The sequence below is a fragment of the Castor canadensis genome, chromosome 3, assembly GCF_047511655.1.
Source record: "Castor canadensis chromosome 3, mCasCan1.hap1v2, whole genome shotgun sequence".
Lineage (NCBI taxonomy): Eukaryota > Metazoa > Chordata > Mammalia > Rodentia > Castoridae > Castor > Castor canadensis.
Genome location: NC_133388.1, coordinates 86,585,576 through 86,610,802, shown reverse-complemented (window position 1 = coordinate 86,610,802; position 25,227 = coordinate 86,585,576). Strand labels below are relative to the sequence as shown.

At 45.8% G+C, this 25,227-nt stretch overlaps 1 protein-coding gene across 4 annotated transcripts in view; it reads right to left on the bottom strand.

The window, feature by feature from the left end:
• The window catches only part of Slc7a8 (solute carrier family 7 member 8), a 55,114-nt gene that overhangs the window by 15,399 nt on the left and 14,488 nt on the right, over nucleotides 1-25,227 (bottom strand). For 2 of the 4 annotated variants that reach the window (XM_020162599.2, XM_074068348.1), the window contains 3 exons: nucleotides 23,290-23,494; nucleotides 22,006-22,157; nucleotides 259-384 (listed from right to left, as the gene is read on the bottom strand). In XM_020162599.2, the coding sequence (XP_020018188.1) occupies nucleotides 259-384; nucleotides 22,006-22,157; nucleotides 23,290-23,494 (483 nt within the window). Of the gene's footprint in view, nucleotides 1-258; nucleotides 385-10,239; nucleotides 10,436-22,005; nucleotides 22,158-23,289; nucleotides 23,495-25,227 lie in introns of those variants that run through there. The other 2 variants (XM_020162601.2, XM_020162600.2) reach the window with 2 other exon arrangements.

Sequence of the window (25,227 nt, the reverse complement as noted above, 5' to 3'; positions counted from 1 at the left end):
ATAAAATGGAAGACACAGGGAGCTTTGCTGGGATTGGAGCAAGGTGGCAATACAGTACAGAGATCTGGGGTCTTCCCTGGCTGTGCTAGAGGCATGAGGAGGAGGTGGATCCTTCAAGTGATGGGGGCAGGAAGGCATTCCTAACCCTGGGGAAAATGGCTTCTTATCCCTTTGTCAAGCAAGTGGAGGACGGAAGTCACTGAAAGCCAGACCTGGGACCTCTCAGGATGTGCACACGGAGGGGGCCATGGTACTCACCTTTGCATATCTGTACAACCCCCATGATGATGATCAAGGCCAAGGCCAGGAGCTTCCCAGCCGTAAAGATGTCTTGAACCCGGGTGGCCCACCGCACGCTGGAGCAGTTGACCCATGTGAGGAGCACTGAAATGACAGAGCCCCAGACATGCCCTCAGAGGTCACAGGAGGTTGCATTATGCCCACTGTGCTGAACAGGCGATGAGACTGTAACAGGCGAGCCAAACATCTCACAGGCTCAGCCCCAGTGACCAGAAACTTTGGCTCAGCTAATAGGTTACAAATGGGGATTACGTGCCCCAAATTAGAGCTTGGTCAGAGCATGCCCTGCCCAGGGCTGGAAGCCAGAAGTAGGCAGGGAAGTGTAGACACTGGCTCTGGGGGCCACTGGGATCAGCATCTGATCCAGACACGAGAATGGGCTTAGCATTCAAGTCATTATTTGCTTAAGGGGAGCCTTGAGCAGCTGGGATCTTGGCTGTCAACTTTCTAAGCCTGATTATGGGACTCTTTTATTACTTAGATTTATCGAGCTATAATCTACATCTAGAAAATTCACTTTTTTTTGAGACAGGGTATGTCTGTCTCAACCAGTTCGAGCCCAGGCTGATCTCGAACTCTTGGTCCTCCTGTCTCAGTCTCCCAGGAGCTGGGGTTATAGGTGTGTACCACTATACTTAGCTCAAAATTCACCTTTTTTTGCGGTAGTATTGAGGTTTGAACTCAAGGCCTTATGCTTGCTAGGCAGTCACTCTACCATTCTGTCAGCCTCTTAAATTCACATTTTTTAAAGAGTGCAGCTTGATGAGATTTGACAAATGTACTTGAGTTGTTTTATTACACTCCACTCCACATATAGAATACTTCTAACCCTTCAAAAAGTTGTATTACGTGTTCTGCTCCTCTAGACTCAGCCAATCCTCTTTGTATACCTCTAGCAACTACTAGTTTGATTTCTGTCCCTATCGTTTCACCTTTTTCAGAATGTCACATACATGGGATCTTGTCTTTTTTCACCTAACAATGCTTTGCGATCTACTTAAGTCTCTATATATTAGCAGTTCGTTCATTTTTACTGTTAAATTCTATTCCATGGATCATTTGTTCTTTCATTTGGATGGACATTTGGGTAGTTCCTGGTTTGGGGTTATTATGTAAGTAAAGCTGCTATAAAGACTTGAATAGATCTGGGTGTGGTGGATCATGCCTGTAATCCCAGAAATTGGGAGGCGGAGAAAGGAGAATCAAAAGTTGGAGGCCATCCTTGGCTATACAGTGAGTTCAAGGCCACCCTGGGCTATATACTGAGACCATGTCTCAAAAAAAAGGGATTTGCATTAAAGTCTTTGAGTGGATGGTAGAGGTTTTTGAGTGGCGTTTTCATTTCTCTAGGGTAAATTCCTAGGAATAGAAGTCTAGGTCAAATAGTAAATGTATACTTAATTTCATAAACAAACAAACAAACAAACAAACAAAAACCCTGATGAACTGAAGCTGTTTTCCAAAGTGGTCATATCACTTTGCGTTTACACCAGCAGTGCAGTGTTTGAGAATTCCTGTTGCTCTGTATTCTTGTCAACATCTGGTATTGTCAGTTAAAAAACAATCTGGCTGTCCTAACAGGTGTGCGTCGTATTTCATGGTGATTTTGGTTTGCCTTTCCCTAATGACTAATGATACTGACAAGTGTTCATGCGCTTCTTTGCCTGCTCTCTTCGTTGGTGGCATGGGGGATGTGCAGCTCTGCTTCTTTACCTAGGAGTCACATGGCTCCCACAGAGATCCCAACAAATGGAACCTGCAAGGGCCAAGTTAGAGCTCAGAGGCTGAGCCCTAGGAGCGGGGTGCTCTCTGCTTAGTGCTACACTGCCCAGCAACCCACTGGAGCTCTGTGCTGTAGGAGTGTGACTCTCAATTTCCTGATGCCTGGGAAGTTCTCAAGGTCAAAGAAATGAAAATCTTTCTGGTTCTTTTCATGAAACACTGACCAGGACACCCCCTAGTGCTCAAAAGGTACACACTGTACATGTAAAAGCACGAGGCTGTTTTTGTTTCTTCGCTTGTCCCCCAGAGCTCTGACTTCTGAATGGCTGATTAAGTTATATTAACACCTTATGCTTAAACTGTGCTTTTATTTCCCAACCTTGCTTGATTCTGAGGATAGAAAGGTCCTACATTACTATCCCTCTATGATCTTCCTCCCTGCATTAGCTCTACCTGGCAAATTCATTTTTCAAGATCCATCTGTTCCTCAAAGCTTTGTGATTCTATTTATTCCTAACAACAATGCCTGCAAGGTAAGATATCAGTCACATTTTATAGACAGGGTACAAAGTTTGTCCTTCCTTGCTCGAACAATCCCAGACCACTCTGTTTATATCTAATCATGGCATTTAATTCTTCATATTAAAATGATCTCTTTCTTCTTCACTTTCCTTGTAGACTAGGAAGGCATGCCTGTAACTTTTCATGTTTTTAATCCTCAAGCATACCACTGGTGCCTGCAAATAGCAGGTACTCAACAAACATTTAATAAATAAAGAAAATGCCACAATCCATTAGTCCATCAACCTCACCTCACTCTACACGTTCCACAGTGCATACAAATCTCCCCTGTTCCAAACAATCTCATTAATAGGAGACAATATCCCCAGTTCTTTTCATGAAGCCAAAAGAGCAACAGGAAGCTTGACTTCAAGGGTAGAAACTCCTGACTCCTCATGGAGGAGCTGTTGTCTAAGATGGCATCATATAAGGGGAATCAAAACACACTGTCAGAGGAAGGATTTTTAAGTGCCTGATCAGGGAGAACATTTTATAAATACTGGAATGTTCCAGATAGACAGAGGCATCCTGATAAATACACATTTCATTACCTTACTCAATTCAGTCAGGATTTCAGGATCATATACCTGGTGACAATCCAATATAAATCACTAAACAACTTGGGCTGTGATCTCAGCTTCTCCCCAGGGCCCTGAGACCTGCTGGGTACAAGGCTGGGCTCCCATCCCCAGGAATCTAGGGCAGACACAAGCAATCATGACTTAAGGATAAAGAAGATTGATTTATGAAAGGGAGATTAGAAAACAAAACCCATTTGGGCTCAGGAATGGGTAAGGATTACAGAATAAGAGACTGGGTCTTGACCTCAGACAACAAAATCAACCTCCAGCAAAGGGAACAGAGGGCAGGGCAGAGAGATGACAAGAACATGCTTGCAGAAAATAAGGGCAGAGTAGGACAACTCAAAGAAATCCTTCCTTCTCCCGGACAACAGGGAGAATACGGCCACTTTCCCTTGTGCTGGGATAGAAAACATAAAATGTTCTCTTTACAAGACGCACCTTGTCAGGGAAGACAGGACTCCTTGGAGTCCTGGGGTGATCGAGATATCTAAAGGACAAGGACGCTTTGTCAAGGAGCCTTGCAGCCTGTGTCTTCTGTTCTGCCTCATCTTATCTCCATAACTTTACAAGAACCCAGCCCTTGACTAATATTTAACCTTTCACCTCCACAGGGACCTTTCAGAAATAAGAGATTTATGAGAATGAAGTGGGGATAAGCAGGTTGCTTGTGTCCCCTAATCTCAGAACAATGCTGCAGGCCCAGGTCTTACCCTTTACCCCACAGTTGGGTCATCACAGCATGTGACTGAGGGGAGAGAGGGTACTTTTAGTCTCCTGGTACTACAGGATGGCTTTCCTCACAGCAGCTGAAACCTGAGCCTCCATCCAAAGAGGAAAGGTCAGAGTGAAGGCAATACTTGCTGGGTGTTTGCAAAGCACTCCTGCCCTGCCTCAGGAGTGCTGCTGCCTTTCTGCCACCCAGTACCCCTCTCTGTTGCTCATGACTGTCGTCTCTCGCTCTGTCTCTCAGCTCGCCCCTGGATTTTGCACGCCTGAAACCCAGTGACCTCAGGAAAGTCATCTGAATATGGGGACAAGTGGATACTGCAGCTTGAAACATGAGATTTCCACCCATCCATTACCTACACAGGGTCTTGGCACTCTGTATGTGGGGAAAGTATAAGTCAGACAAGTCTCTTTCCTCAGGAGTGGACAATGTAATGGGGAAGATGAGTGAGCAGCAGAGCACCTATTCATCACAGCTAGCAGGTGTCTATTAGGAGCCTCTGACTCTGCCCAGGGGAATTCTATAGGAGAAGGAGACCCTTGCAACACCAGTTTTGTAGTGTTGGTCCAGCTAGACAAACTAAAAAGGTGTAAAGGTCTGGCACTTGTCCACTGTAACCTGGCTGAGGGTTTGGGAGTGGCTGTTGCTTCTCCAGAGCCCTCATGGAATCCCAGGCTTATCTGTATCTCTGGGGCATTTTTCGCTTCTCTCTTGTCTTCTGAGTAAAAGAAAAAATAAGACGAAATGACTGTCAAGAAGATGAGACCTGCTGAGTGACAACTAATCCCAGAATTTGGGAAGATCATGAATTTGAGGCCAGCCTGGGCTACGTGGCTAGACGCTATCTCAAAAAAAAAAAAAAAGACTGATTACTTAATCCACCCAGGATGAAGAACTCAACATCAAGGTGACAGGAGAGATATAAAGACATGAGGGAGGCAGGAGTAGAGAAACAGCAATCCAATCTGCTACCCAGAGTCTCTCAATTGTCAAGCAGGAGAGATGGGCTCAGCCCTTCCTGCCTTATGGAAGCTGTGGGACTGCAGGGAGGTGCAGAGTTCCTGTCCCCACCCTGGAACTGGCTTGCACCCTGCAGAGAATGCCCTCAGCTCCACCTTAATCTTGACCCACAGGCTTTGATCCCTAGACATCACAGAAACCTCCTTTACTTCCTCTCCATGACCATGAAAGCAGAGCTCAGGAGGCCTTAGGAAGGCAGAATAATGTCATTCCAATGAAGTTAACATTCTAATCCCTGGGATTTGTGACTATGCAAAAGGAACTTTGTAAATGAGATTCAATTAAGGATTTGGGATGGGGAATTTATCTTGGATTATCTGATATATCACAAGAATCCTTACAAGGGAGACAGAAATTAGAGAGGTGATGGTAAAGATGAGGGAGAGAGAGAGTGAGAGAATTGAAGATGCTGTTGTTGGCTTTGAAGACAGAAGGGGCCACAAGTCAAAGAATGCAGGAGGTTCCTAGAAACTGGAAAAAAGCAGAGAAACAACTCTACAACTCTCCCCAAAGCCTCCAGAGGCACACAGCCTTGCCAATACCTGTATTTAGGGCTTCTGACCTCCAAAGTTTGTGTAGTTTTTAAACCACTAAGATTGTGGTAATTTGTCATAGTAGCAATAGTAAATGAATACAAGGACAGACATGCAGAAAGATCAGAAAGTAGGGACACATTCTTAAAGAGAAGGTTTTTAAAGACACACAACAACCAGGTCACACCTGTAATCTTAGCTACTCAGGAGGCAGAGATCAAGAGGATAGAGGCTGGAAGCCAAACTCTATCTCTAAAAAGCCCATCACAAAAAAAGTGTTTGTGGGAGTGGCTCAAGTGGTGGAGCGCCTGCCTGGCAAGCATGAGGCCCTGTGTTCAAACCCCAGTACCACCTAAATAAATAAGTAAGCAATGAGGTGGTACTGAGGATATGGCTCAGTGGTAAATTTTGTGATTAGCATTTGAGAGGTCCTGGGTTTGATCTCTACCACTAAAACCAACAAAATAACCAAACCAAATCAAATGAAAGTATATAAAAGGAGCAATCAGGCAACACACAACCAGACCCCAGGATCCCCCAGGAGGAGAGAAGTGGAGGAGTCTCTAGAAGGGGCAGCGAAGATGGTGTTACCAATGTGTTAATGTAGTTGGCAAATTTCCATACCATGTGGCAGCCTCCCTACTCTCCCGGCTTCCCAACCTTGGCTAGGATCCTACAGCTAGAGTGACACTACCTCTCTTCCTCTCCCTGGTAACTGTCCTACAATAACTGTAGCAGTAGACAGACGCTGGTGGCTCATACCTGTAATCCTGACTACTTGGCGAGGCTGAGATCAGGAGGATCTCAGTTCTAGGTCAGCCTGGTTAACTAGTTCATGAGACCTACCCCTCATCTCCAAAATAACCAGAGAAAAAATGGACTGAGGTGTGGGCTCAAGCAATAGAGCACCTGCTTTGCAAGTATTGGAGCCCTGAGTTCAAACCCCAGTCCCGCTAAAAAAAAAAAGTAGCAGTTGATTTCTCTCTCTTCCTTTTAGAGCTACTCAGGGCAAAAGATGCAATATCCCTCCTGCATCAATTCTAGATCTCCTATAATAGCCTCCATATTCCAGACAACTTCCGGCCCACATACAACCCAGACACGCACAAATACAGGCCCAAGAATTACAAATTCCTAGCAAGGCAAGTGGAGTGGCAGAATGCTTGTAGGCATGAATTCTTTGTTCTTTGTCCCCACAGTTTTGTTGTATTCTCCTTATTTGTTGGTCTCCAGGGGCTATAATCAAAGGAAGGAGTCAAGATGGAAAGCCAAGGGACTAGGAGTATAGGTCAGAAGTAGGGTGCTTGCCTCACATGTGTGAGACCCTGGGTTCAATCCCCAGCACTGAAAAAAAAAAAAAAAAGACGAAAGCTAAGAGGTGATCTCAAGATCATCTGAGCGCATTCCTCAAGTTGGAGGGTACAAAGTGGCCATAGGGTATGCCACACAAGACACAGTTTGGCAGTCTGTTCTGTGATTTCTCTAGGCTGAATCAACCTGATTCAGTATCATGAGGTTAAAGGATTAGACCATTTGGAAGGCATACTAGGAATAACATTTTGGGAAGAACATTTACCTCATATAACATGGAGTATAGGTAAAAGAAGCAGTTTAAAATTAATCTTTCGAGAACATTTTGAAATAGAACATCAATGTTCACTAGCATAAACAACCATTTCAGAAGGTTTAAGGACGGATTAGGTTGCTGCAGGACTGGTTTGAAGTCCCCACATCATCACAAATGTTGTAACCTATCAGTCTCAGCTTCTGGTGAGGACCAGGTGGGTATCTGGTGTCTGTTGAGGGCAGAACAAGTAGAACTCAAGAGTAGCTTGTGTAAATAATGAAATGACAAGAAGCGGTGGTGTCAGTAACAGAGGCAAGAGATGGCTCCCTCAGAGGGACCTAGCAGGGCTGACACTAGGAATCACAGGAGTTTAGCACTTGAAATACTCAGAGGCCATGGTGTCCCTCCAGCTTAGTCCCTTACTCAAGAAGCCTGAACAAACTAGTTGACCTCTTTAAGCTTCCCTTCCCTCTCTGTGAAATGAAGAAATGGTCCATTTCATCCTAGGAGGATATTTTATATTCTGTGTAATGCTATGTGAAATCTTGTTGGTTAATTTTTTTATTGTTCATAGAAATGAACTCAAACAGAGGATGTGTTTTGCTTAGGATCATGATGACAATTTGAGGCCAAGCAAAGTAGCTTGGAAAAGGGGATGATGTGGTGGGTTTTAAACAGGCTGTATCACACATCAGGCCAAATTGGGTACTGTTACAAGGCTTATCTTTTGTCACTTCCTCCTATACCCCTGGCTCTTTCCTCAATTTCTTCCCTTCCCTTTCCTTTCTTGAGACAGGTTCTTAATAGGCTAGGTAGCCCAGGCTGGCCTTGAACTCAGGATGGTCCTGCCTCAGTCTCCTGAGTTCTGGGATTACAAACATGTGCCACCCTACCCAGCTCATCAAGTTCTAAACTGTTCCATCTCTTTTTCAGGATGCTTCTCCACTACTGACCTACTCTGGGGTCCTTCAACCCAAGCTGTCTGGAAATACGGGATGAGAAGCACAAAGGTGGAGTTGGGGCCGAGGGGCTGGTGAGCATAAGGCTAAGGCCAGGAGCCAAGATGCTTGACTGTGCCTCAGCTTCCACAAGTGAAAAAATGACACGTCATGAGTCAGGTGCTTCCAGTTTCTGGGAAGAAATGCCCTGCAGAAAACCAAGGCCTGCTACAGCTGCAGCTGCTCTACTCAGGCTCAGTGGAAAAGAATGCCCATGCTGGGCTTCCTGCTGCCTGCAGTGGGTGCACAGACATCAATAACGCCCTGCTGACCAGAGTTGCATTGAGATCCTGAAACTGTGTGGCACACTATAGGTAAAAAGCTTCCTGCATGGAGGACAGATAAAAAAACCATAAGGCACACAGTAGGTGCTAAAGCTTCCACATCGAAGGATGGATAAATCTAGGCAGGAAATTTCAGGAGCTTCCCTTAGGAGCCATTGTGCTGTTCCAGGAAGTAAGTACTGGGGATTGAACCAGGGCCTATTTAAACTACATCCCCAGCCTTTTCGTTTGTATTTTGTTTTTGACTTAACTTTTGCCTGGGTTAGCCTCAAATTCTCAATCCTCTTGCCTCTGCCTCCCAAGTAGTGGGGCATGTACCACCATGTCTGGCTAGAATCAGTCTTCTACATCATGGAGACTCCCTGTGAATCAGAGTAGACAAGTACCCACAATGCCAGATAGAACTGGGGGGAAAGTGCACACTGGGGCTTCTTCTCCTTCCCCTAAGAAAGCTCACAAAGGGTAGGCCAAACCAGAGACCACTGGGTGACTGTTTTCAAGTACTCTCATGCTTGTCATTGAGCTGGACCAGCAAAGAGTCGTTTTGTGCCTTTCTTTGGAAGCCAAAGAACGGTTTTCTTTTTTTTCCCCAAACCATTCTCATTCCTTCTGCCAGGTCAGCACCTGCATCACGAACCACACTATTCTAGTCTGATGGGTGAAGATTGGGACAGGGCCATTTGGATAGGTAGCTAGACTGGTTATTCTAAGAAAAATGAACCACTTGGGGCTCTCCTTGTAGTCAACTCTTGGCCCTAGAGATAGCTATTTGAGGCTTATACTCTACTTGCCAGATGTATAATTCTAACCTCATGGGCAATCAGAGTCAGGAATGACCTCAGAGACCTAGAACCTCATTTTAGATGTTAATTACCTAAGATCCCAGCTAATTAGAGGCAAAGGCAGGAATGGGACAGCTCCCGATTCTTAGGTGTGTGTTTGGCACAAGTCTCAGCCTTGCTTTCATCATTCGTAAATCATTCTTCTTTCCCATCACTCACTTCCATATTCTCTCCTTCCCCTGCTCCTACCAAAGGTACCCATGTTCACTGTTGCAGTGCCACTTGCGACTCTGAGTCTGTCATCCCAAGATGATGGCCTGGCCCCAACCCAGGTTGCTTTCTGAGCAACAGGAAGTAAGATGCCAACATGGCAAGAGCAGAAGACTAAGTTGTTACTCGGTAATCATTTCCCCCAGGGTGATTTGAATCTCCACTTTTTATCCCCTTAACAATGCCATGGTCACATATACCCTCTGAAATTGGGGAACCCTAATGGAGATTCTCTCTCTCTCTCAATCTTGCCACGTTGCTCAGGTGGCCTTGAGCTTGAGATCCTCCTGACTTGGTCTCCGGACGGAGTACCATGACTACAGGTGTGCATCATTACACCCAACTCCATTTGGATTTCTTAGTCTAGCTGGCTCCCACCTTTCTCAGGAGTGGGCTGGAGGTGACTTGGAATGCTTTGTTTTCCTTCAACATTGCCAGAACCAGACCTCTTCTACTGGTCTTTTCAGGTAAGTGAAAACAGCCACTAGAAAAGGAAAAAATGTGCAGGCATGCCAAAGTCCATATAGACAGATGGTAAAAAAGAGATGGAAAGAGTGAGTATAATAAAAGACAGGGTAGAGGAAGGAAGGAGGGGTGGAACAGTACAAATGAGAGAGAAAAGGAGCTTGAGAGGAGCTGAATAGAAAGAGAAGGCCAGGATATAAAAAAGAAAGAATGAAAGAGAGAGAGAGAGAGAAAGAGAGAGAGAGAAAGAAAGAAAGAAAGAAAGAAAGAAAGAAAGTGAGCAAGGCACTAAGCAGACAAGTGCTGAAAAAGGAAGCAGTGCCACCACTGTAGAAATCGGAACACTCTGTTCCTCTTTACAACTTCGACATAAGCACATTTCTGGGATGGAGCTCCCCAGCCTTCTCAAACAGCCATAAATCTCACCTGGTGGGCCTGCCAGAAGTGCTTGCTCTTTAGTCTCACCTTTTGCTGGGGCACGCAATTCTCTGCCTTCTGCTGCGGTCTGGCCAGCAATCCTGCTTCTCTGGCTCTGGAGCTGCAGCCAAAGGGCAAGGTGATGCCCCTCAGCGCAGCCCTGCAGGGTGCCATGCAGGAGTGAGGCACCCGCCCAGCTGTGGGAGGGGTGTGCCCACGGTCAGCTCTGTGATAGGCTAGACAGGGAGCCTTGGCCACCTCCGTCACGCCAGAGGAACTGGGCACGTGTTTCTAACTGTGGAACAGCCAGGCCTGTCTAACCTCATCCCTTTCCAGATCTTGGAGGTAACTGGTACGGCAGCCAAAAGGCACTGATAGGCAAAGAAAACACAGAGTGCTACACAACTCGATAAGATTCCAGTTCTGGCCCACGCAAGCAGCAGGCTAGACTGAGATACTGTTCCTTCTCAAAAGACCTTTGAGAGCCCTGGAGCGAAGTGGGGTTTGAGTGGGGAGACAAGAGAACCAGTTTCCTAAAACCCTCCTAGAATTCTCTGCTGCTCTCTCAGGGCCAAGACATTTTCCATATGGGGTGAGAAGCTACACTATAAAGTCTGCAGGCATCCTGCCTACCAAAACAAAGGTTCGTGTTATTGTACATGTAATATAACTTGACTGGTGAAGTTACACATGTAAGTAACTTGACTGGTGAAAGACAAGAACATCAAAACAAAGCAACAGCAACCAAAAAAAAAAGAAAAATCAAAGCACCCTTTCTTCATAAATTATACTTTGATCCTGTGTACTTCTATCACGTACACAGTGGTGAGTTTGATTTTGAAATAGACCTTGCCTACCACAGTAGAGTTAACGTTTTCCCTCCTCCTTTCATCTTGAATCACTGATGATTTAGAAACCTCAGAACCTCCTCTTAAAAAGAGAAGAGATACTCTGAGCCTTCCCGCCGGAAGGGCCTCCCTCCTCTAAGGACGAAGGAGCAGAGGAGGAGGGGATGCAGAGCAGCTATCCAGTGCTTCTGGAGATCCTAATGACATAGCTTTTCCTGGACACTTCCAGCTAAGCTTCAGGTCATGCTGTCCTACTCCCTCCCTGCCCTCTTCCCCTTCCTTCTTATCCTGTTCCCTCCAACGTCTGGACCTGGAATTTCTGCTGAATCACCATCCAGTACTTAGTTTAGCCAAGAAGCCTGAACACCCAGCTCAGCATTTTCTAAGAGCTGAGTAGTTCTTTCTTCAGCATTGGCTAAGCATGGTTCCTGAACTGGGTGGGGTAGAGGAGAAGAAAAAAAATGATGACACCCAGAACACACATGCCGTGTGGCCTGGAGGAGCCTCATTTTTAAGTCCTACTCATTACTTATCCAGCCTGGGCCTGAAAATTTCCTGTTACCTCATGCCACGATTCTCAGGGCTGATGCCCCCCAGACACAGAACAAGGTGAACGGGATGGTTCTTTTGGGTCTGCACTGCTCAGCAAGGTTTGCCTGACTCCCCATCATTTTCAGTCTCAGAGGACAGGGTGTGGGTCCTAGGTCTGGTAGATTCTTGGACCAGAAGGCTCATGGACTCTGTTAGGGTTCACCAAAGTCTGTAAACCTGTACCCAGGTTGCAAAGTCCCCCAAATGGTTCAGTTATAACCCAACTGTAAGAGCAGCTGGTGCTCAAACTTGTTAAACTCTAAAATCTTGCCTGAAGTCTTTTTTCCCCCAAAGCTCCCAGTACCAGTAGGCCTCACTCTCAAAACTCTGATTTGATGTTCTTGGATAAGTGACACAAATGTGGTATGTCACATTAACCCTTAAAAGTTTACCAGACAATTACTGGGCGACTTCATAAACCATAGGAAGTTTTTCCCTTAAGAAAAACAGTGATCCTTGAGCGTTAGCAACAAAAGGGTGGAAGAGGGGTTGGTGGAGTGGCTCAAGTGGTAGAGTTGCCTGCTTAGCAAGCCTGAGGCCCTGAGTTCAAACCCAGTACCGCCCTGCCCCTCCAAAAAAATATTCGAAAGGGTGGAAGAGAATTCAAGATTCTAGGCTGGTAAGAGAAAGTCAGCAAGTTGGTACCATACCTGGTGGAAAACTTCCTGTTTCAGGGACCCTCGATTCCCTTCATTATCCCCCCAAAACAGCCCCTCATTCCCCATTTTCCAGGGTGTGAGCTATGTAGGCACACCCTTTGAAAAGCAACTGTGAATAGTCCAATAGTAAAAGCTGGAGACAGTATGGAAAGCTGGGAAAGAGGAGGCGATCTGGACTAGGAATTGAAGCATATTGGAATCAGAAAGTGCCTGACTTCTCAGGGAGCCAGTGAGGAGGAGCAAGAGCCTGACCTTAAGATAGGCAAGACTTAAACCAATGGACAGTGTCCAACATCAATGAATCACTAGGGAAGAAGACTTCCATACAACTCCTGAATTCTTAAAAAATAAATAAATAAATAAACTCCTGAATTCTTGATATAGGTAATTACTACCATGTTATTTAAACTGGAAAGCACTGTACCACTTGTCCTTTTTATTGGAGTTCAAGACTGAGTCCCTATAATAGAAACATAAAATGAGGTTAGGTGAGATAGCTTTGTTCCCAGGACTATTGGAACAAGAAATATTCCAGAGGCCCCATAGGTCAGGAAGGTGAAATGGCAGGAAAGAGTGGGCATTTACTGTGTCATTGCAAACATGTTTGGAGGCACAGGGATGCCTTCCTTAAGTTCCAGCAACAGATCTTGAGTGCTGGAGAATGAATGGCAAGGACAAGGTGAATGGTAAAGACAGGGGCCCAACTCAACCAGTTTGAACCACACCAATGAGAAGACTTTAAAATATGATCCAGCATTGTCCTTGATTTATTTCACATGTATCTGCAACAAAATGTACCATCTTTGACTCCTTCACCCTTAATCACCAAGTCCTAACAATTACATATCTAAATGCCAAATGCATCTATTCCTTACTCCCACCGCCCCGCCCGAGTCACATAATGGTCATTTCTAACCTGGATTCCTGTACCTACACTGAAATTAATTCCCTGCCTCTGATGTCTCTACCCTAAACATACCATCCCTTGCCCTTGCCATATGATTCTTCTAAAATACAAATCTGGTCCGGCGCCAGTGGCTCATGCCTATAATCCTAGGTACCAGGGAAGCTGAGATCGGGAGGACCTTGATTTGAGGCCAGCCTAGGCAAATAGTTTGCAAAACCCCATCTCCAAAGTAACCAGAGCAAAATGGACTGGAGGTGTGGCTCAAATGGTAGAACATCTGTTTTACAAGCATGAAGCCCTGAGTTCAAGCTCCAGTGCCATTCAAAAAATATACAATTTCATTGCTCTGGTTGAAAGCCTTCAAAATGCCTTTCCATTGTTCGTGGGGTAAAGTTGATCTCTTCAGCTTGGCCCATAAGCCTTTCATGATGGGGTCTTCAATTCTGCTACACTTTTTTTGGTGGGCGGGTACTGGGATTTGAACTCAGGACCTACACTTTGAGCCACTCCACCAGCCCTTTTTAGCAGTGGGTTTTTTTGAAATAGGGTCTCACAAACTATTTTCCTGGGCTGGCTTCAAACTGTAATCCTCCTGATCTCTGCCTCCTGAATAGCTAGGATTTTAGATGTGAGCCATGGCGCCCGGCTCTGCTACACTTCTTATCTCCTAGTCCTATGCTGTGGCTATATTGAACTACTTGTGATCCCCCAAAGGGCCATGTTCCCAGACTTTGCCACTTGCTAATCCCTCCTGTGAGAATATTCTCCCTATCCCAACACATTCCACCCTCTTCTCCAGGCTGGACCCTGCCTGGCTATCTCCAAATGGCCAACTTCCAATGTCCCTTTTCCCAAGATTTTCATGGACCCCAGTCTCCTGCCTCTATGTCTCTTCTAGCTAGCTCCTTAGACATTTCCTCCTGGGGAACTTTCTGCTTTGAGCTCTATATACTTGTGAGTTCCTAGTACAGGAACTATCTATCTCTGCACCTTATGCTGTGCCTGCAATGCAACAAATGCTGAAATACCGGACAACGACTGACTGGATCCTCTGCTGGACTTACAGAGGATACACAAGTGGACTCAATAAATAGTTATTCATAGAGAAGACTTCATTTCTGGCTGCCGTTGTCTGAGATAGGGTCAAACTATACAGCCCAGGTTGCCTCGAACTGAGATCTTCCTGCCTCAGCCTCCAGGAGTGCTGGCATTATAGACATGAACTACCTCACGCAGCAGAATGAAGGTTTTCTGTTCACGTTGTATCTCCTAGAACAGTATCTAGTCTGTCATGGGCACTTGATAAATGTTAGACAAACAGGGGTGTGATCCTCATTTCTATACCACTGCTCAAGTCCCCATCTTTCTCTGTTCACTATTCTAGGGCAGGCTTTTGAGCATGGTCCTGGAGTAACTGCCCTGAGGAAGACTGCTGACCAGGTACCTGCTCAGCACCCTCTCAGGGCTCTGGGAGGACATGGAAGGCAGAGATAGAGCACATTCCAGATGCTCATGATGAGCGTTTGTTAAGTTGAAATATATTTCATTTTGATTTATAGGCATACAAGAATCCTCCTCCTTAGTGGTCAAACAACCAGCTGCTTCCATCCCTGGATCTTTCTATTTCTGTCACCTCACCATCCTTGTTACTGCATTTTTAGTTCAGGCTACCACCTCTTTGGCCTGGACAAATGCTTAGCCTGTTTGTCTCCAGCTTCAAGTTTCACAGTCATCCTTTGCCCAAATGGGAACCCAATCATTCCCTGTTCCTTGGACAAAATCTGCTTTTTTTTTTTTTTTGCACAATACATGGGATTCTTCAAGATCTGGCTCCTGTTTGCCTGTTCTGCTTCAATTCCTCTCAGTTTTGGAGTGACATAAAAGGAATTGCTTTGACGCAAAGTCTTGCCTGGCCCTTGCCTCCTCCTAGCTAATCCCTGCTTTATGTCCATCTACTTACCTTTAAGGTTTAGCTTAATCTGGGAGCCTTCCCTAACCTCCTCGCCTACTTCTAAGCACTGGTCTGTGTGTTGTACCCACTTTCTAATCACGTTGTATTGTCATTATTTGTACATCAATCTCTTCACCAGACTTCAATCTTTTCCAAGACGCTGCAAGTCACGCCTTATCTCCACTACACGTAGGAGCTCAATGTGATCACTAACTGATGGATTTTCTAGTTTACTTCTTTTTCTTTCCAAGGAAATCCACTTCCAGAATAATTTTAGTAATAAAAGCAAAAATTGAGAGCTGGGTGTGAAAGCACACACCTATAATGCCAATATTCAGGAGGCTGAGCAGAAGAATCCTAGTTCTAGGCTAGCATGGGCTACATAGAGAGTTTCAGGCCAGCCTGAGCTCTGTAGTGAGATCCTGTCTCAAAAAACAAACTGTAAGCCAGCTGGGTGCTGGTGGCTCACGCTTCTAATCCTAGCTACTCAGGAGGCAGAGATCATAAGCACTAAGGTTTGAAGCCAACCCCGCGGAAATAGTTCTTGATACCCTATCTCGAAAACACCCATCACAAAAAAGGACTTGTTGGAGTGGCTCAAGGTGTAGGCCCTGAGTTCAAACTCCAGTACCACAAAACAAACAAACAACCAAAAAACTGGAAAAATAAGATGTTAGTTAAATTGACTTTTTTTTAATGTACTGGAGACTGAACTAAGGACCTCATACTTGCTCGGCCACACCCCTGTGCCCAAAGTTTTCTTGCTTTTAGTTTGTTTTTCAGATAGGGTTTCAAGCTTTTGTTCAGACTGGCTTTCAACCACGGCATGCACCATCGTGCTCAGCTGTGCAAACTGACCATTGAATAAAACTCAAAATGATTTCTAACGTATTTTTATTTAAAATGCTGGCTAGAAAATGTATAGAGAAAAATAAAAGGGCCTTGGATATATGGGAATCTAATCTAATCTGTACTTGTAAGGTGTGCTACATACAAGGCTGATCAGAAACCTAGAGAAGTCTTTTGGGTCTAGGGAAAGGGAAGACGGCCATGCTGCCCAGGTGTCTGAGGTAATATTGTTTTAATATGTGGGGATGAGAAGTTTGAGGCTAGAGAATAAGAAAGCTCAAGGGAAGATGAACTGAGATGAAGGGATTTAGATGCTAGGAAAGATGGTTGAACCCACTCATGGCCTGGGATTAATTTGCAGACTTGCAAAACAACTGGCAACATCCAGCTCTAGGCAGTTGAAGGCTTCTGTAGAGGAAGTGCAGAGCAACTCAGGGTTAGAAGAGACACATGAAGTGTGCTCCCTTCCAAACAGCTGGAGGAAGAAGAGGGAGAAAACTGAAGTCCTGGAAAAGCAGCCTCTGAGAATTTCAGCAGAAAGTTGGAAAACAAGATAAGAAACATTTTTTGCTTTTGGCAATGCATGCATATAGGGTACTCCTTTCTCTTCAGGGTGAGGAAGGAGAGGAATTTCTTTAGGATAGGACCTGCCCCTGCAGAAGAGGGGTACTGGGTGCTAGATAACTCCAGCCCCCAGATAGGGCAGGAACTATCTGAATGAAAGGTAGCCCAGTCTCCAAGACTGGGGGAGAGGGTGGGCAGGACAAACATATGACAAGAAAATCTGAAGAACACTTGCCCAGCATGAGAGAGAGGCCCTGTTCATCCCAACACCCCTTCCCCCAAAAGGTGCACAAATGAGAGACTATGAGAGGACATCCCCCATGCTAAGCACTTCCTCTGTCACTGCAGCCATTTTCTTTATAACAATTGTTAAATAAAAACGACAGGAGGCCTTTTTTTTCAGGCTAAACTCCTGCACTGGGCCCCAACATACCAAACTAAAAATCAAAATGAAGTCACTCATGTAAAGTTCCCTGCCACTAAGCTGAAAATAAACCTTCTATTTGACCTTCTGAGAATCAGGATTAGAGAGAGAACAATCAAAATGACCAACATGCCAGATTCAATCTGTATGATAATGAAGTTCTAGATGCTTAATCCTTATACAAAGAAGTAACAGTTATTGCCTGTTAGAAGGTCTCCCTGTCCCTACCTTACAAGGAGAGCAGCTTTGAAATAACTGCTCTGCTTTTTGGATTTATTTTTTTCTTTTTTGGTGGCAGTGGGGTTTGAACTCAGGGCTTCATGCTTGCTAGGCAGGCGCTCTTAACGCCTGACCACTCAGTCAGCCTTTGTGTGTGTGTGTGTGTGTGTGTGTGTGTGTGTGTGTGTGTGTGTGAGAGAGAGAGAGAGAGAGAGAGAGAGAGAGAGAGAGAGAGAGATTTTTTTTTTTTTCCAAGACAGAGGCTGGCTTTGAACCGCTATCCTGATTTCCGCCTCCTCAGTAGCTAGGATTATAGGTGTGTGAGTCACTGGCGCCAGGCTTGAGTTTGTTTCTTGTCTCTGCTTTCTTCAAGCCCTTCTCTGTCAATAAAACCAACCTCCTTTGCTCAGACCAGTGGAACACTTATTTTATTTTATGGAATGAAGTACTGTCCCATTCTAGAATAAAAATAAACCAAATAAGACCTTTGAGCTGGGCATCATAGTATGTGCCTGAAGTCCCAGGTACTTGGGAGGCAGAGGCATAAAAATCATTTGTGTGCAGGAGTTCCAGACCACCCTAGAGACCCCATCTTAAAAAATAAGTAAAAGTAAATAAATAAATGGGTAAATAAAAGAAGGTAGGGAGGCTACAAAGATCTTTAAACTAAACCACTGTAATTTTGTCCTTCGACATTACAAAGTTAGCTAACAGACTATGTGACAAAATGTGAAGCTGCAGAAATAACCTATCAGTACAACTGCCATGCCCTCAGTAGCTGCATTGTATTCAGACCTGAAGGGAACCCTATCCACTCTCACCCAGGCGGCCGGGCAGTGGGGGGCTGGTGCCAGAGATGAGGGTGTTGACACCCTCTGTCAACTGCTCACTGTTGACTCCTTATGTTGTCTTACTTGATTCTTCCACAATGGAGCATATATAGTCATTTTACTTATGAGATTAAAAAAAAAAAAAAAAAAAAGAAGTAACACCAGCTAAATCACAAAAGACCCCAAAGCCAACTAACACTTTCCAGTCTTCTTTCCTAACTGCCCCTTGCTCTGGAGACAGGAGAAAGGCTTTTCATATTTAATTAAAATATAAAATGCTTTCTTTTTTCCTGGTGGCTGGGAATATTCTGCTGACTCAGCAGTAAATAATCAGCTTTGACCTAAATAATAGAATCGCTCACAGTGTGGCAGTTGCACAAGCAGATCCAAAAGTGCAGTTTCTTCTCGCTCGCCCTTCCTCACCCCCACCCCAGGCTCCCCGTCAGCAAGCCAGTTACAGCAGGTTTTTTCCGCCTCTCCACCCCCACCATCTGGCTCATCCCAACTTCATTTCTCATCTGATAGCTTCTAAAACAGCCCCACCGCAGAACTAGACTTGACCTCATCTCCTCCCTCCCACTGCAAACCCTAGCTTTACTACACCCACTCTCTCTTCTGGGCTCTGTGCCCTGCCCTCTGGGGCACAGCATTATACACCAGTGCCCTCTCCACAAAGGGTGGCCTTTCTTCAAAACCTCTCATTGCTCAGTGGATGTGATCCATCATCAGCACGTTGAAATCATGCCAAAATGAGACGGCAAAAAGCAGAGCTTCCTATGTAAATATACTCACACCGAACCTAGCTCTCCCAAGAGTGTGGCTAGGTTGAGTGGCTCCTGCCGTGAGAGAATACTGGGCCTATTTTGTGCAGCTGGCTTACCTGGCATGGCTAAGAGGATGGGGTGGACTGGATGATGGTGGGAGTGGTTAGGATGATGGTAGGGTGTGGAGGTAAAAACTGGGTTTAGTGATGTATGCCTGTAGTCACAGAGCTGGGGAAGCTGAGGCAGGAGGATGGCGGGGCTTCAGAGAGAGACTCCCCCCCACCCTGCCCCACACACAAAAAAAATGCCAGCATTAGTAAAAGATGGTATCCACCCAGACTTTCTGACAGCCTGGTTTCTGTTCTACTACATACCTTGAAAGACAGTTCAAGGGGGCCATAACTTGGGTTTAAGAAAAAGTATGCAAGCTGGGTGCTGGTGGCTCATGCCTGTAATCCTAGCTACTCAGGAGGTAGAGATCAAGAGGACTGACGTTGGAAGCCAGCCCGGACAAATGGTTCCCAAGACCCTATCTCAAAAAAACCCAACACAAAAACAGGAGTGGCAGAATGGTTTGATTAGTAGAGTACCTGCCCAGCAAGCATGAGGCCCTGAGTTCAAACCCTAGTACTCCTCCTCCTCCCCCCCCACCCCACCTCACACACACAAAAGACAAAGTATGCAAAAAAACAAACCTCTGTACATGGACTCAAAGGAATGGAAATGTCTGGCCTAAAGAAAAGTAGAAGAGTGTGTGTGTGTGTGTGTGTGTGTGTGTACACATGTGCGTGTGTATATGCTATACTCCTGGACTGGGTAAAGCTGCCTTTCTGGAGCTGGCCACAGAGGAGCTGCTCTCATCTCCTGGGAGAGATGGGACTCTTCTGGTTGGAGGGAAGCCCAGGGATGATGCTACTCTAGAGAGACTTTGTGCAAGGGGTGGAATTCTTGGCAGGGCTCGTCTCTTTGGGGAAGAACTGAACAGCTTTAGGCTTCTTGATTTCTAGAAGGAGGGTAAGGGGGCCTCCTCTCTCAGACGCTTTGCAGCATCAGCAGGAAAAAGGAAGCTGTCTGTGTGCACAGACACAGAAACAGCAGCGGCTAGTACTCTCCCCCTTCCTCTCCCCATTAGCTTGCCTGATGGCACAAGCATTCCAACACTTTCCTTCCTTTCCTCCCCCCACCTCTGGATCCAGCTAGGAAGCAAGGACCAAGTGGGCCCAACAGCCTGGCACCCCAGCCCACCCTCAGACTGACACGCTGGGAGGACACTAGGGCTGAACTTGTGCTGAGGGCATCTGGTTCCTTCTCCAGCAATCCTTGCAGTCACACCCTCCCCAGGCACAGGGCTACAATTTATAATCCCTATCTCACAATAGGGCAGGTGGAAACTCTGTCAAGCAGTAGTCAACAAAATTAGAATACATGGAGTGGAGTCACAGCTTGGTCAGCTTGGTTCTTGGCTCTGCATCCCTTTGCCTCCAGGTCTGCAAGCAGGCCTGGCCGAGCTAGACACAAGTGAAAAAGCCCCCAAACAAGGGTCCCACATTACAACTTGCCTACCGTCTATTCTAGGGCTGACCTCCACTGGATGAACCAAATCAGGGTACATTATACACGTGTATGCAAATGTCACAATGAAACCCCCTATAGAACTATTATAAACTAATAAAAATGTTAAAAAAAAAAAAAAGAGAGAGAGCACACTTGCCAAGGAGAACCCTTCGGTCCCAAGTCCCTTCTCTGGGAGAGGTACTGGGTGCAACTCCTTTCCCCTTCCCACCAGGAAAACTGAAGGAAGTGCTTGGAAAGTAACAGCAAGAATGGTCCCCAATGTGCGCTAAGTGGAGTGTACTGGAAGGTGTGGGAAGGCTGGCACCAAACCAACTCTAGAAGTGCAACCTCTGAAATGTATCCAAGAAGTTGGTTGAGAAGCTAGTGTTTAATTAAAAGATGTGAATACCCCAATCCAGGGACATCACTGACATCAGAGATTAGCACTGAGGGCTGGCAGAGTGGCTCAAGTGGTAGAGCGCCTGCCTAGCAAGCATGATACCCTGAGTTCAAGTCCTAGTACTGCCAAAAATAAATAAATTTTAAAAAAAGGTTAGCACTGAGACTTCTAGAAGTATGGCTCTGCAGAGCTTTTCTATGGAGGATCTCTACCTATTTCAGCTCACACCCATCTTTCCCCTTCTCTCTCTCTTTTTTTTTAACTGCAACTGACTGAATCCTAAACACAGGATCTGTCTATGAGGCTTTCCCTCCAATCAAAAGACTCATCCAGGGCAGGGACCAGATACAAACTCTCCTCCAAGACAGTTTAGTGTGAGTTGGCAATCTGAGGTAGAAACAGATGCAGACCTACTGTCATGAGGCCAGAAAGGTCCTTCTCTCAGCAGCTGAGAGAAGCTAGCATGTGTGCTGTGCTAGAAAGAGAAAGAATCAGGAGTCCTGCACTCCCTGCAGGACTTGCCTACTAGGGTAAGTCGTGTGTCTGAATCTGATTTTTTTTTCTTTTTCCCAGTAGTGAAGTACCTTGAGCCACTCCACCAGCCCTTTTTTGTGATGGGTTTTTTCGAAAGAGGGTCTCTCAAACTATTTGCCTGGGCTGGCTTTGAATGGTGATCCTCCTGATCTCTGCCTCTTGAGTAGCTAGGATTACAGGTGTGAGCCACCACAGTGCCCTGTGGCTTTGGATCTATGTTTTCTTATCTGTTCTAGGAAAATGATAACAGCAGCCTAGCTTACTTCAGGGATTTGTCAGGAGGCGCAAATCAGATAATACAGGTGAAAGTGCTTTATAGAAAAAACCTTGTCAGTGAAAATTACTGTGCCTCCAAGGAACTACTTAAGTACCTTCTTGTTTTTAACAACAAATAATTATATGCAGAATCCATTCATCCAAAAAACACTTGTAAGGGATGGAGGTATGGCTCAAGGGGTAGAGCACTTACCTAACAAGAGCAAGGCCCTAAGTTCAAACCCTAGTACCCCCAAACAAAATGAAAACATATCTTCAAAACACGCTTGTAGGAAATGGAAAGTAATGAAAATAATGAAGAAAACAAATTTTTAAAAGAAGGAAAGAAAGGTGAACCAGAGACATGTAGGCTAGTAGGGAAGCTGAAAGAAGCTGTTCTGAAGGGCAGGCCCAAACAACACTTACATAAGCAGACGGCAGCCAGGAGTCGTAGGCCGGACTCTGGGGGGAAGCAGGTAGGGAAGAGCGGCTGCAACACGTAGTTGGAGAAGGTGAGGGCGATGACAGCTTGGTTAGTGGGATAGATCACCAGCACAGCGATCCACAGCCTCAGGAACCTGGAAGAGGAACAGGCACCCCGCCAAGGGCATGGTAGGAATTCAGAGTCATCAGTAGAAAGCCCAGGCAAGTTGGTGGGCAGTGGTGAGGAGAGGGAGGTGCGTTAATGGGGTGTGTTTCCTTTTTTGTCTTCAGGGATGCTGAAGAGCCCAGGTCCCACCCCTACACCGAATGAGACACCCAGTCCTCTACAATGGCAATAAAATGGTTTTACAATGAAAAGTTAGGTTTCAACTAGCACTGACACAGGTTGTGGCGTGATTTTCCTCTCCCCTCTCCTTTTCTTCCTCTCATCTCTTCTCTGCAACTCTGGCCCCAGAATTCTAAGAGCCAGGACATGCTAAGGGTGTGGCTATTTAAATAACTGCCAGGGGCTGGGTGCTGGTGGCTCATGCCTGCAATTGTAGTTACTTGGGAGGCTAAGATCAGGAGGACAGCAGTTCGAGGCCAGCCCTAGGCAAAGAGTTTGTGAGACCTCCATTTTCAAAACAGCCAGAGCAAAATAGACTGGAGGTGTGGCTCAAGAGGTAGAGTGCCTGGTTTGCAAGCATGAAGCCCTGAGTTCAAACCCCAGTTCCACCAAAAATAAATAAAGAAAATAAAGAACTGCCAGGGGAGGCCTTGAGTCAGGGATTGTAGGGGAAGTGTCTTCTACACCCTTTGGCCCTTTGGTGAGGGTTGAGGTCCTTAGCAGGATTAGAGAAGTCATGGAAATTCAAGATCAGGGTTTGACTCTAGAGGGAGATCATTATGCCTGATAATGTGAGAGGAGGAGATACGACAGTCAATCCTCATTTGTAGTCACTCTCACCTGTCAAGATGAAAGGACTTGGTTTTACTCTTCCTGGCAGTCTATGGCCAGTGTTACGATATTGTTCTATTTGGTCTCACTCAAAAAATCTGGCCCGCCAAGTTCAACACAGAGATGAAAATTATAGGTTGGTTCCTCTGACACTCTCAGGAGAGTCAAAAGACACAAGGTTACACTACCAACCATGATGTGCAGACAAAAGAACAACCCCATTCCACAGTCCTCCTCAGCGCACTGGAGACTGGGAGCCCCTTCCATTTGACCTCTCTCTGTACCATCTGGTGCCTCTCGTCCACTCAGACCTCCACAGATTTGCTTACCCAGCCAGTCCTCCAAAGATGTCCTTGACGTAGGAGTAGTCACCGCCAGATTTAGGGATAGTGACCCCCAGCTCAGCATAGCAGAGGGCTCCCACGGCCGTGATGACACCCGTCACGATCCAGACGGCAAGGGCTACGCCCACGGAGCCAGCATTCTCCAGCACGCCCTTTGGTGAGACAAAGATTCCGGAGCCGATGATGTTCCCTGCGCAAGACACCAAGGTCAAGGACGGGAGACAGTGAGGTCAGGACAACTGGTGGAACTGGCATTTGCAAGGAGATCCCATCTTTAATCAGATTCGAAAAACGCCTCTGAGATTCATAAATACTCGGCAGGCAGGCATGTCTAGTGGTAATTCTCTCAGGCTGTGGTAAAGAGGAGTACAGCACTGACACGGATTGACCAAGAATTTGGTCAGGTACTTTACAAGTGTCATTTAATTCTTTATGGAGTCAAGATAACATTTCTCACATTTTACAGCGGAGGAAAATGAATGTCAGAGAAGCCAAGTGAGTTGCTTAAGGCCACACAGTAGTAAGTGACAGAGCAAATACTGCATTTAGGCTGCACATGTTCCACTCAAGGTGACAAGGATCTCAGGATTGACAGAAAATGGCAGAATTGGAAAAGTAGGCTGCTCTCAGAGACCATCCACTAACTAGAAAGTTTAAAAAATGAGACAAAAGGGGGAGAGGGCTGGGGGGAGTAGGTGGCCCAAACAATCCATGTGAGTAAATGTAAAAATGATAAAATAATAAATAAATACTATATGCCACCCCCCACCCCAAAAATGAGCCAAAGTGCAAAACTTTTTGGACAGATTGTGGCCACACCCAGTGATTAGGAGTTTTCAAGACCTGTGAGTATGGGCAGGACATCTGGTTCGACTCTAACTCCAGCACTAGGGAGGCTGAGGCAGGAAGATCATGAGTTCAAGGTCAGACTGTTGAGACCCTGTCTCAACAACAAAAAAGCACCTATGACTATGGATAATACTTTTGAAAGCTGGCTTCTCCCCCAAATACAACAGCCCTGCCCTAGGTGAAGAACATGAAATAAGCCTATAAAAGACATCTGAGGAGTCTGGAGGTGGTTTGTCGGAATGCAATACGTGCAAAGCCTCAGGACTGTATTCTTCCAAAGGTCATTCCCTTCCCCAGCTTCATGTGGCCCTTCCACAACCTTTCAGAATTCAGGAAGAGGAGGAAGAGCAGATGTCTCTCTATTTTACAAACCAAGAGACGAAGACACAGTGGGGTTAAGAGGCTTTCTCCGAATTCCACAGCTATTGAGGGGTAAAATGGGAACCTGAAATCAATCTCCCGAAGCGTCGTTCGGTGCTCTTTCCGCCAGTCTACTCTGAGAGGTGAGGCTCTGTGTGTGTTGGGCAGGGGTGGAGCAGTGAGTGCAGAGAGCTCCTGCCATGCTCCTTCCCAAGTTTCCCTTTGTCTACTTCTATGATTAAAGGTCCGTGTGGGCAGGTACTTTGAAAGCTCTCTCCACGCCCTGCCTAGCAGTGCCACTAAATGCCTGAAAGAGAAGCACACACTAACTGGATCTGAGTGGAAATGCAGAGCTGGAATGTTTATCATGAAACCTGTTGGGTTTGACATTGTTCTGGGGACATCTCAGAGTCCCCCCACCTCTTGTGAGTGGTTTGGATCCATGAGCTGGAGAGTGTAATGTTCTGTGCTCAACTTTCCAAAATTGACATCCAGGGCTCCAGCATAATTCAACCTCAATCCAGTTCCTGAAACTTTCACTTCTAAACCAAAATTCAATATTTAATCCAGGGACAGGTATCCAGCTATTTCAGTTAAAAGGGAAGAGAAGAGAATATTCACATTCTAGGGTTGGGGGAGTGGCTCAAGTGGTAGAGTGTCTGCCTAGCAAGCACAAGACCCCAAGTTCAAACCCCAGTAAACCACCAAACCTCC